The 12,651-nt window shown below is 43.4% G+C and overlaps 1 protein-coding gene across 8 annotated transcripts in view; it reads right to left on the bottom strand.

Annotated features, from left to right (window-relative positions):
• Positions 1-12,651, bottom strand: part of LOC118426824 (mitogen-activated protein kinase kinase kinase kinase 4-like) — a 72,617-nt gene that overhangs the window by 7,455 nt on the left and 52,511 nt on the right. For 4 of the 8 annotated variants that reach the window (XM_035836359.1, XM_035836365.1, XM_035836361.1 and 1 more), the window contains exons 12-27: positions 12,214-12,350; positions 11,709-11,886; positions 11,056-11,193; positions 10,497-10,604; positions 9,719-9,916; positions 8,292-8,378; positions 7,234-7,978; positions 6,949-7,013; positions 6,224-6,459; positions 5,394-5,598; positions 4,925-5,101; positions 2,864-3,128; positions 2,289-2,354; positions 1,896-1,973; positions 1,637-1,707; positions 1,245-1,308 (exon numbers count right to left, since the gene is read on the bottom strand). In XM_035836359.1, the coding sequence (XP_035692252.1) occupies positions 1,245-1,308; positions 1,637-1,707; positions 1,896-1,973; positions 2,289-2,354; positions 2,864-3,128; positions 4,925-5,101; positions 5,394-5,598; positions 6,224-6,459; positions 6,949-7,013; positions 7,234-7,978; positions 8,292-8,378; positions 9,719-9,916; positions 10,497-10,604; positions 11,056-11,193; positions 11,709-11,886; positions 12,214-12,350 (2,818 nt within the window). The remainder of the gene's footprint in view (positions 1-1,244; positions 1,309-1,636; positions 1,708-1,895; positions 1,974-2,288; positions 2,355-2,863; positions 3,129-4,924; positions 5,102-5,393; positions 5,599-6,223; positions 6,460-6,948; positions 7,014-7,233; positions 7,979-8,291; positions 8,379-9,718; positions 9,917-10,496; positions 10,605-11,055; positions 11,194-11,708; positions 11,887-12,213; positions 12,351-12,651) is intronic. The other 4 variants (XM_035836363.1, XM_035836360.1, XM_035836364.1 and 1 more) reach the window with 4 other exon arrangements.

The following is a 12,651-nucleotide window of genomic DNA, read 5'->3' as shown; positions in this document are numbered from 1 at the left end:
GTTGTCTTTTTAAACATCCTGTAAATTAAACACCAGGAATAAACTATTGAGTATTTCTAGCCATTGACATGTTAGTACCTATCAAATGCTTGTGGTAAATGTGTTTGAAATCATAGGCAAAATATGATGATAAACAGAGTTCAAACGTAACTTGTCATGCTAATAAGAAATAAACTGCCAATCCCAGCATACTATGAAAACTTACCATCACATTCTTCCCATACAAGGACAAAAGCATGATGGGTAAGAATACAAAGGTGAGCAGTGGATTATGGGTAACACAAGACAAAAACTGGTGTACATGCATTGCCATGACAACAACACTCCCCCTCAAGCTGGATGATTTTATTCGATTTTTACTGTTTTAAGATTTTTCTTCCTGAATGAATATAAGCAAATCACAAAGTATTTCATACAAAACAAAAATAAATTCATGCTGCTCTTTGGTTATTGACATTTTCTAAACAATACAGAGCTACAAATCTATACAACACAATACCATGCAGATAAAAGAACATAAATACACAATTAAATCAGATCACGAGACCTCAAGATACACAAAAGATCACAATATTTCATTTCTCTTTTGAAGCCGTTTTTCTTCACGCTTTCTTCTACAACTTGTCTTTCCATAAATCTGATTCAAAACTGGTCTGCCAAAAAACTTGTTCAAAAATGACTCCGCTCCTGAGGATTTGCCAAAAACTTGTTTATGTCTGAGAGGGAATGCTGGGAAGGGACTGGCCAGTAGGTGACCAACATAGGCAAAAAGAATACTTAATGAAGATGACTGGTACAAAACATTGCAAAGTGCAGTTAACTTAAGGTAATGATATGTGTGTGTGGATATCTGACTGTATCGCTGTGTGTATGGCAACACCATTGCTTGACTTCGTTCACACTTGTGTCCATTTATCACTAAGTACAACTTGAACACCCCTTAATTAACAAGTATTAGGCCACAATGACTTGATTATAGGATGGCATCCATGTGCACATAATTGTTTTGTCCACTTGTTGCTCGCATCAGTTTTGGGTGCTAAGAGGATGTTGTCCAAATATATAATCAAATAGATATGGCCTTATTACAAAAAAAGAAACTTGTGAAAAGATGGTTAGCTTTGAGATGATGACCACTCGAGTTTGGGACACTCTCCTTAGAACACCAGCATCAGTTTAAATGACACATTTCTTTTGTACTTACGAGCGTCAGGTGTACATGTATGTATGGTGGGATTACTTACCCACTTTATAGTGGACACACCCCTCTAAGTCCCCAACAGACACCCAACCATGTCTTCTCTCAGTCTGCAAAGTCAAGTCAAGTACATTTTTAGCGATACGATTTCTTGGAGTATTGTTCCATATCTTAGAATATTTAAAAAGGTACACTCACTGTACACCATGCAGCAGTATGTGGACTATCAGAAAGAGCTGACACTCAACTATGCATCAACATGATTTAGATTTAGCCAATTTCAAGCATGTAAACAAATGCAAACAAAATCAATGAGTCCACATCCATTTGTCCCAAGTATATACAAATGGTGGCTAGCTTGCTTCATGACATAGATTGAGCAATGCCTATTACAACCACTACTAACACTGGTATGTAAGAGTAAAGATGAAGTCTCACATCTGTATCCCCCTTCAGAATCTTACTCTTCAGCCAGGAGAGGTAGTACACCCTCAGTTTGTTCTTCTTCCCTGGAGAGACAACAGAAAATGATGAAGTAAGCAGAAACAATGAAGTAAGCCATGATCAAAGCGGTCACCCTCATGTCGACCCTCAGACTGAGGATGAAGCATGATAATTTTTTGGTTGCTAGAAGTATGATGTGGCTTAACTACAACTCACATGTCTTAGCCAAGCTATAATAATAACCAGTGCGTACCTGATATAGACACTAGGATGTTCTGCCCTTCTAGAACATCTATCTGCTGAAACCTTCTCCGACTGATCAGAGGATAAACTGTGGAAACAGGGACAGCAGGGAAGAACATTAGCAATAGTAGGAATTATTATCCGCAGTTGACATAGTAGCAAATTACTCTTCAATTGATAATGTATACATCTTGTTGAACTTTGAACATCTGCCTTCTAAATGTGGCTTACATAAATTGTCTAACCCACACAAATACATGTACATCTATGTATTCATGGCCACTCTTGTATTGATGATAACATATACTCATTGCCATGTACATATGGCTTGCATAACTTGTCTAACCCACTAAAGTTTAGTTTTGATTGATAAACAAACAAACAAACAAACAAACACACAGACCTTCTCCGTGTCCACTCCTGTCCAGCAGCACCAGTCCGTTCTCCGTCCCAATCAGCAGATTCACCCCTAATAACAAGAACAATAATAACAGGAGGTCAAAGGCTGTTAGGGCAAGACTCTTAGATCGAATCAATTAAAGTTAGACATACAGGTAATAAGATATGCCAAACAGCTGTTACTCAAGAAACTGGATATGATTTTGGAAATGGTCAGATGTTTCAGATAGCATCCATTACCACTAGTGTCACTGATGAAAGGTAGTGGATACTATCTGAAACTTTAAAATATCATATCCAGTGGCTTGTATTGAGTAACTGCTTTTTGCAACCCATAGATCAGTATTCTGATAGACTATTACAATCATGGACAAAAAATCAATCAGGTACCCTATTCTGGGACCCTTGAACTTCCAGTTCCTATCAGTCTGCAGTTACAGCAATTCACTTCCTGCCACTCTACCGTATTCAAATTGCACACAAACACATACATGTACAGACACTGTGGAAACAAAACCTCCAAACACTGAGGTAGCTACTGTATTAAGAAAAGCTGAAAAAAAAAAGAAAGGTCCTCACCCCACAAAGCAGCACAGAGGATCTCCGAGTTGAACCTCTTCTTGTACTTGCGGATCTCGGGCATGTCCGGCTGGGGGTTGATGGGAGTGACATTAACATTGACCTGTGACCCCTTCCTCTCGGGGGTGCGGGGAGGGGTGCGCTCTGCGGAGCTCCCCTCCCCGCCCGGCTGTGGCCTGCGATCACCCGCGCCAAAACCGAACGCCGTGAACGATTTCTGTTTGGCAAGGTTGTTGCTATTTTTAGGGGCCACCGCCTGTCGGTACTGCAGATGGAAAAAAGAAAACACACAAAGATACACATAAGTACATATTCATGTACAATATTACACATAAAAATTACATATACATTTGTATCTTCATATTTGACTAACGTATCAGCAGAGCAGTTCAACCACTCCAATCTTCTAAATCTTACATCTTGATATGGCATTGTCAAATGTAACTGCAACTTTCGATTTCAAATCATTACTTGAGGACAAGATTATCCACTGTTTTTCTCTATACAGGTACATGTTATAACATTTAACATCTTTGCATTACATAAATCATATCAAATTCTATAACACATAACACTGCATGCATGATGTAACAACAATGACTGCGACATATATATATAGACTCTATCACCCAACCTTTCAACAGAAGGGAGGGAGGGGGATCACTAGAACTGAAAAACATGGATGGAGAACTCAAAAACTACACACAAGACGACGTCCCACAAAAATGTATGGAAGGCCACTGATCACCACCCACACAGCACCGCCACAATGATTCATGCGTCAGTTGGCCTCACCTCAGTACAAGTTGACTTACAATTATGTCCAGCAGGAGTTAGTGCGCAGCGAGAGGGGGGCAGAAGAAACCGGATTAGAACTGGTACACCGCCACCCGGATCAAATTACCAGATCAACCAATGATTGCATGGAAATTGAGGGTTCAACCAAAGATAGAGTGTTCAAAAATTTGCATGTCTACATTTTGATGCAGGTAGTTGGGGCAATGGGCTGGGTCTATTGGTTAATCTTGACTGTCAATCATAATTAGCAGTTCAGCGAATGACAGTATGGCAATTGGTAGTTCGACCAATGAGAGAGTGGCTGTATGTCAATCAAGAATTGGTATTTCTACCTTTTAAGGAGGTGGTTGGGGCTATCAGCCAATAGTCTGACCTTGACTGTCCATCACAATTAGCGGTTCAACCAATGACACCATTACAATTAAGGGTTCGACCAATGAGAAAGTGGCCACATATATGTGAAATATTTGCATTTCTTATGTTTTTATTTGACACGTCTATGGAGGTAGGTGACCGGTTTATCAAAAAGATTTTCTTTGGTAATGCTGTTATAGATGGATCAATATTTTGAATAGGACATCCAAATGTCCTCTTCGATACTTCTGAATCAATAAATAGAGTTCAATGTCCTTTCTTGTAATGGATTTTTTTGTCCTTGTCACCAAAGCTACATGAAAAGTTTGCTTCTAACAGCTTCTAATTGATTCAGCAGCTTTGGCTATGCTGAAACCATGAATACACAATGACAATTAAGACTTCACTGCTTTTGACTTATCATAAGTGATGGAACATTGGACCTTTAGCTCACGATCAGTTCAAAAGGAAAAGGAATGACAGATTTGTCTCTGTAGGTCCAGACCATTGACAAAAAGATTAAAAACGTTTACACAATCCCAAATATCATCTTATCTTACAACTGATAAGTTAGCACAGAGCTTCCAGCGAAGAAAATTCCTCTTGAAATCATCTAGTAAATCTGAAAAGCTAGAGTACACAGAAACTAAATTTCCAGTATTGTCAAAGCTCCAAAGCCTTTGTGAAATTTTGAAGCAGCCTTGCCAACATTTAAAACCGACTTGAATACAAGCAGCTTAGACGCGTAAGCTTTGCCTTGCTAAAAAGAAACAGCATCACTTCAAGGAACTCACAATCACGTGGGTCATAATCTATCCATGCAAATACTATTCCAGCAAAGGAAAGAGTAGCCAAGTCTACAGAATCACCGTTGTTTTTACAGGCTAGTTTATAACGAGCTACTCTTGCCTTTGGTTTTCTGCGTACCTCCTCAGACGTGGTCTTGTCCTGCGGCACCTGCCCGGACTTGTTCGCGCCCGAGGACGGCGAGGAGTGCTGGCTCTGCGGAAGCAAGTCCGGAAGGACGTCACCGGAACTGCGCGCGTTCACCACCGAGCCGTTGGCGCGTCTCTCGCCAGAGCCCTGCTGCGATAGGAACACAGAATTGGCATCATATCAGATATGACAGTTTGTGCCTCACATTTCTCAGTGATATACAAACACTGGCATCATACTGTACAGATGAGCATGTTAAAATAACAGCATGCTTATTGAAAAGAGTATAGGTCAATACTAAAGTGAGTGGATCAAATCTTACCACTTGGTTTTCTATCTCAGCTTGTACATATACCTACTGTACAAAAATGGGGTTTCACGGCTAAAACGGTTTACTGGCTACACAAAACAAACAAGCAAACGAACAAACAAACAAACTCACATTTCTGACCACCAGAGTGTCGCTGTCATTGCTGGAGTTGTCCTGTGCGCTGGGGGTGGGTGTGGTCGTGGTTGCCGTGGTGACGGATGAGATGGAGGGCTGGGCGGAGGGAGGGCGTGGTCTGTGCTCGGGCGACACCTCCTGGCTTTCTTCCTCATCCTCGTGCACGATCAGGGTGTCAAAGCCATCTTCTTTCACCTCAGGTCTAAAGACATAATGGCAACATCATCATTCCAGGGAACTGTTTGCTTCAAGGAAGATACCCTTCTTTCACACACTCAGGGCAACAATGACAAAAAAAATTGAGATAAGTGTTCCAGAGCCATTTTCCGTTACCTTTACACCTCAGGCCTGAAGATGCAACAATGTTCAGAAATATGAAATTCATTATGCTCAAGGATATTGTATGTTATATCTCAGCTATAAATTTCAGTCAATCACTATGTATGCAATCCCCCTAGCAGCTCCTTCCATACTGCAAACCACAAGCAATGCATGTAAATCTTCTAGAGCAAACCATTTTGCCTTGGTAGACATTTGCATTCTCAGATTTCTATAAACAACATTCACTTTGCCATGCACTTGGCATCAGACACTTGCCTATTCTAGCTCCAATTTGCTTCTCTGATCACTTTTCTTCTGAATGGTATGAAAACCTTTAGGAATATTTGCATGAAAGTCTGAATGATGGCCTAAAATACAAAAGCAATCAGAGGAGCACATTGGAGCTAGAATAGGATGGATACAATAACCATTGGTTAATGTAGCAATCTTTGTAAGCAGACCAAGTCCCGTTAGTTCCACCTCTATGCAGAAGTAGAAAGACTTGCCTGGCGTCGTTATCTACATACATTGGTCTTGGAGGATCGGAGGCCAGGATGGTCCCGTCCCGAGTGATCTCCGAGATGTCGTCCAGACTGTCTTCCTCTTCGCTCTCCTCCCCATCCCCTCCCGCTGGGGGCGGGGGCGCCGGTCTGGCGGGAACGCTGGGGGCCTCGATGGCCGTCGCCATGGCACTGAGCTCCTCTGCTAACACCTCCAGGTCCTGGGGGTTACAGACTTCCTTCTGGAGAACCAAGAGTGAAGAAGTAAGGTTAGATTCAAAACATAAGGAAAAGGTGAGCTACTTTGCTAACACCTCATGCCTTTATGCCTTTTCTGTCAGGCGTCGTGAGCCATTTCCATTTCACTGTTAATCTTAAAAGGCCAGCTTTGATTTAATGTTAAGGATTGTTGGTAACTTCTTTGTGAAGCGTAATTAGTCCCTTTTGCATTTCACATAGCACTTTTCTATTATCCCTTATCCCAAATTCATCATTAAGTGTTATTGACAGGTGATTTGAATTTCAAAGTCGCTTGAAACATATCAAACCTCCTGAAATGTAACCTCTCTTAAGTATGGTTTATCACACAATAATTGTAACAGGTACTATGTTAGATCTAGGCAATTCACTGTATAAAACTAATGGATAGTTACATTATTCTACTACAATGTTAGTAGAAGAAACAATGAGCTGTCAAATGGACAAATCTTTCTGCAGAGTTAATATCTCACCTTTGGTCTGTTGACCTTCGTAACACCAGACGGGCCCTCCCCAGCATCTGCCTGGCTGGAGGAGTCTGCCACAAACAAACAAACAAACAAACAAATAAACATTGTAAACTGAGGATCTGTTCATTGGAGACATTTCATTCACTGTACTTTGATATGTGACACAGATGTAAAGGACTAGAGATGACGAATCTTTGTAAATCTCAACCTGTTTGTAGTTTTACTAACACAATGTCTAATATCTTCAAAATCGAATGAAAATTCAACATTGATTTTCTTAAACCTTACCTTTCTTAGCATGTTTTGGTGATGCTGCTGCCCCATTGACGACCCTGGAGCTGGGTGGAGTGCTCTGGGCACTGCTAGAAGCCGAGATGTGAGCCGGCGACCCTCTAGACTGGGGGGGCGTACTAGGCTTTGCAGAGTGCTTGGGCACAGGGGGAGGTGTCTGAGGTTCGTAATTCCGAGGGGGCAACTCCGGAGGAACATCGTCCGAACTGGAGGACTGCGACGACCGCGTTGAATGCGTCGGGGTGGCCTGTGGCGAGGCGCGTGAGACGCCGTGGGGCGGGACGGGTGGTGGGGTGTCAGATAGAGACCGTCTTAGCTGAGCCGGTAAGTCCTTGGTGGCGTGTCGCACCTCGGGCGGCGTCTGCGACCTGCCTGGGTGCCTGACTTGTGGGGGCGTGTGCTGAACTCTCTGGACAGGGATTCTGGAAGAGTCCGATTTTGGCAAAGGCTGCTGGGACCTGGGCGGAGTCTGAGATTCCTTGGAGGCTGTGGCCTTGGGCGGAGTCCGTGACTGAGGGTGGGCAGGGGGGAGACCCTGGGGCGGCGGCTCCACCATGGGCTGAGGTTGTTGGGGTTGAGGTTGGGAGGGGGGAAAGTTGACGGAGACCCGCTGGGGGGAGAGGGCGTCTGACTGTAACTGCCAGGGCTGGGACAGCTGGGGGGGAGGGGCAGGTTGGAAGGGGGGTGGGGGGACCTGTGGCTGGGGCTGCTTTCTGGACTGTTGGCTCGGCTGTGGCTCCACCTGGAAAGAGAGGACTTGATATGACTTGATTCTCCAAAACATAAGGTCATGTTTGATAGATGATATCATAAAAGTACCATTGACACATCAAATCAAAAAGATAAAACTATGGCTACAAAAAAATTATTAGTAAACTAGCATATTTCATATTCGCACAACAAATTTTACGCAACTACCTATGGTTGTGGCTGCTGACAACTACTTGTTTTATAGACGGTATCAAAAACGTATGATTAACCAGAACACACAACAAAAGATCATTTAATAGAACATTGACAATTGCATGTTTGCACCACAAATTTTACAGAACTACCTGAGGTTGTGGCTGCTGAGGCTTCTGGGGGGGAGCAGCACTCTGTCGCTGAAGGTGGCGTGCGTTCAATTTTGTCCGTTCCTCAACCTGAAGGAGCCAGACAAAAAAAACATATGAGTGTCTGTACAACTGAACATGGATTTGCTGAAAACATGTATCATGTTCGAATGTCAATGCTACAGTCAAACCTGAACTAGTGACCACCTCTGCAATAGGACTACCTGAGTACCTGGTCATTGCTGCTACCTTTGCAGGTCCCTTACATTATTTTTCTACTGACCCAACTCACACAAGGAACAAGATTCCTGTGGCTATTTCATTCAAGTACCTGGCTGGAGTGGTCACTTAAGACAGGTTTGACGGTACACTGACTAGATTTCATGGTGAGAACAGAATTGCCGACTACAGACGTGTTTGACAAGAACATTGCCTTCCTACGACAGGTTCTTCTGCGTATCTACACTTGGTGATTTGTGAGAAAAACCTAACACATGGCCACATTTGTGAGGAAAACCTAACTAATGCTATCAGCCGTGTGGTGGGGTACAGACACTGTGTCTTTACCGCAGGACCTTCCCAGCATTCCTGTAGCTTCTGGGCACTCCTCCTGGTTAGGTCATCCACCTAACGCGGGATGGTCGGTCGTCCACCATGCGAACATGTCAGATATATGGTCAGCTCCTTTAGACAGTCGTTTTACTTTTTAATCAATACAAAAGCTCAAGCTTGGTCAGTGACTGAACAGCGGATGCTATCTGAAACCTCTGTTAACAAATCTTATCCACTTGCCTGAGTAACTTTTGTATTGAGTATGTCACTACTTATTTGTCTATCCTTCATCGATGTATCTTTAGCTTGTAGAACATTTGTCACTGGCCTTCTTACAGGCCATGTAGTAAAATCAGCACATCTTGTAAATGCCTCCAAAACACACAAACATGGCATTCATTTCTGAATTGCGTCTACACTACTGTGTGATGGGACTCTCTCCTTAGATAAAATGCTTTATTGTGTCATTAAATCTTTCCATTGTTGTCTTTTCTAATGATTGTGAAACAAAATGTCAACCTACTTTTGAGTGCTAACAATGCAAAGTTAAGAGATAATTCTCTTTGTTCTCTTGCTTTTCTAATGTTCGTGAAATGAAACCACAAAGTTTAGGTTGACATACGTGACACTTTGTCACTCTGTCAGTTTGATTTTGAGTGGGTAAGTGTTAAAATGGCCGATAGGGAGATAATTCAAAGGAAATTTTGCCGCAGGCCCCGTAGTTTCCCCATCTCTCAGGGTCTACTTAGGAGGCCAGTGGTAAATTTCCTTGGGAGCATCTTGCGCCTGGAGCCGGAGTGCTGTCCTGTGTAGGCCCCAAAACAGTCTGGTATTCAGGCTAAGATAACCCTGGCACTTCTTGTCAGAACCCCACCCACCTGCTGTGCCCAGAGGGGTTTCTGTGGCTTCTGCTGCATGACCTTGACCTCCTGCGGCATGCCCACCACCAGCCCAGTCGCCTGCTGCACCTGCGGGGAGGCCGCCACCTGCGGAACCACCTGGGGAACCGGCTGCGACTGGCTAACCACCATGGGCTGGGGGATACGCGAGTGATCTTTCCCCGACGAGGGTCTCATCTAGAGAGGTAAGAAAAGCCACCACTGAGCAAGGGGAAAGACCACCCAGCAAGGAAGTACATGTGCCTTACACAAGCCTAGAAAAGAACAGTGGACACCCATAACCACAACTACATCACTGATGGACACCTAAGAAATAAGATAATCAAAAAAGCAGTTCTCATTGAAAAGCAACTGGATATGATTTTGGAAACGGTGATTTTTTTACCGTTTCAAAAATAATATTCAGTTGCTTGAGTAACTGCTTTTTGGCGCATAACTACAACTATTTCAGCATCACCGGCCACCTGTTTACCCATAGCTTTTTTCACATTTTAAAAGCTTTCATGTTCCAAGCAACCTGGCCCTTAGTTATCCTGAAAAAGAGGACTACCAATCCTTGAGTTGGAAAATAATTGAACTTGTTTTATAACCCAGAATAGATGCATTCTGAATTCCTTTCTTCCTCTGCCATTGTGAATGTTTGTTGATGGGTTCCCAAATGCTACTACATCTGGGGACTCTCCCTTGGTCTCACGGTACAGTTCTACTCTTGGGTCTCATGATACAGTTCTACACTGAGAATGACCATGTTTATTACCTGCTGTGGCTGTAGAGGAGGCTGCATGTGCGACTGCTGCCCAGACCTCTGCAGCTGGTTGATAGCCATGTGCTGAGGTCTGTGGTTATGGTCCCGTCCTGACCTCCCCTGTGAACAACAAAATGGTTCAGTCCTGTAAATCTTGTAAGACATTATTACGTCTCACACAAAAGTGAAAGTTCAGTTTAGCTCACCAAGGAAAGACAGACAATATCTATAGTATCAACAGGATCACTATATTGGGAAAACTGCCTAAGCTCTTTTTGACAAGTACAATGCACAGTCAACAAGACTACACCCTTTCCAGTAGCATACATGTTGGGATTCAAGCCCTCCACCTCTTGGTCCGGCAGGTCGACTATCCACTGGAATGCACCAAACTTACTATAGTATATACTGCAGTACAATGTGAACCAGTCAGAATTGCCCCAAGGAAGGGTTAGATGGTCACAGAAACGTTGGTTTTGAATTAACAATGTTTGTGTAAAAAGAGTCTTATTCTTCATTCTATACTGTCATGACTATACAATTGCCAGTAGGATCTGTGATGTGCACCCACCTCTCTACGTCTGTCCCTGTCCCTGTGCCTGTCTCTGTCCCGATCTCCCCGCCCCTCCCGCTGCCGCTCCTTCTCCACACGATGTCTCTCCAGCCGCTCCTGCTGACGCTGCATCTCACGCTGGCGCTCGTGCTCAATCTGAGAGGAAACCACCATCAAACCATCAATGATCATCCAATGTTTCATCATTCCGATTCATTTGTCATCCTCATGATGAGGTGCAGCAAGTGAAGTTTGACTTCCAAGTCTGTCATCCACTGTTTAATAGTAGTAATGGTTTATTCCGTTCAATATTTACAAGAACAAAGCAACAGCCTTGCAGGAAACCATGTAGAGGCTGTCCGCTGAAGGTCACACTAAAAGTTCATCGCATATACCTGTATCAAACTCCTTTTCAACATATCTTTTATCGTTCTACCGGTAATATCAGTTGAGTGATTCAGTTCAAATAATTCTCTCTAAACATTGACATTTGAAACAGTCAAACCATATAACAGACTTGTACATTTTAATTCAATATACTAGCATGCTCTGACAACAACGTAACAATATCATCATTACTAACTGACTTTTATATATAAGGAAAAACAGCTGAACTAGACACAACTTTTACAGCAGTCATGTAATGTTAAGTCTCCAAAATTCCCTCCTACCTGCTTCTGCCGTTTCCGTCTCTCGTCCAGTTGCCGCTGCTGGTGCTCGCGCTCCCGCTCGTGTCTCCGTCTCTCCTCCTCCGCCCGCATCCTGGCGGCCTCCCGCTCACGGTTCTCCTGCTGCAGCTTGAGGAAGTTCTTCCTGAGGGTGGACTCGCCTGGTGCCTGCACTACAGAGCTTTGGATAGAAGCAAACAACACGATTTAGTTTTTCTTATACCTTGGATCTTGGCCGTGATTAGATGGATCTGAGGTGTCAAACTCCGGGGTGAGACACCGTCAGCTACTCTACTCACACTGAACGTGCTGTGGACATCGCCTCAGTGCTGCAGTCTCGCCGACTCAAGTTGTAAGGACATATTGAATGAGACAGTGGCTGCATCAGCACCATCACCAACTTGCAGTTGCTGGGCAACAGAGTTCCTGGTAGACCTAGGAAATTTTGCTTCTTTGTCTAAAAGTGGTCAAATAGCCTTGCATTGAACAAACTAAAAGTTCAGTATACCTTGGCTCTCCCTCCTTCTCCAGAGTGGGATCTTCCTCTCCCTCACTCCCACTGTACTTGTACTCCTCTTCCTCTGTGTGACTCCCCTTCTTCTTCTTCACATATCTGTCAATGTGGTCCTTCAGTTGTATTCTCACCTGGAGGGAAGGGACAAGTGTTACACAATTAGGCAATTCCTCATCATTGCAGCAGAGGTTTGAGTCTTAATCTACTCATTTTCAGATAAAAAAAAAGACAATGCAGTCAAAATTCAGACTGAGGACAAAGCATAATGCTTTTGCATTAGCTAGTAGTGCAATTCCGCTCTGCTTTGGCTCTTGTATATTAGCCAAGTGCACCGGATTATCGCTACCCTTATTGATAAGTGTGTTTGGGTCTTTTACATGTGACTGATTCAGAAGCTCCCTCATATAATTGGCTGCTGACTTTACATCACCA

This window comes from Branchiostoma floridae, chromosome 12 (genome assembly GCF_000003815.2).
Source record: "Branchiostoma floridae strain S238N-H82 chromosome 12, Bfl_VNyyK, whole genome shotgun sequence".
Lineage (NCBI taxonomy): Eukaryota > Metazoa > Chordata > Leptocardii > Amphioxiformes > Branchiostomatidae > Branchiostoma > Branchiostoma floridae.
The sequence above is the reverse complement of the archived record's forward strand: the minus strand, read 5'-3'. Positions and strand labels throughout refer to the sequence as shown.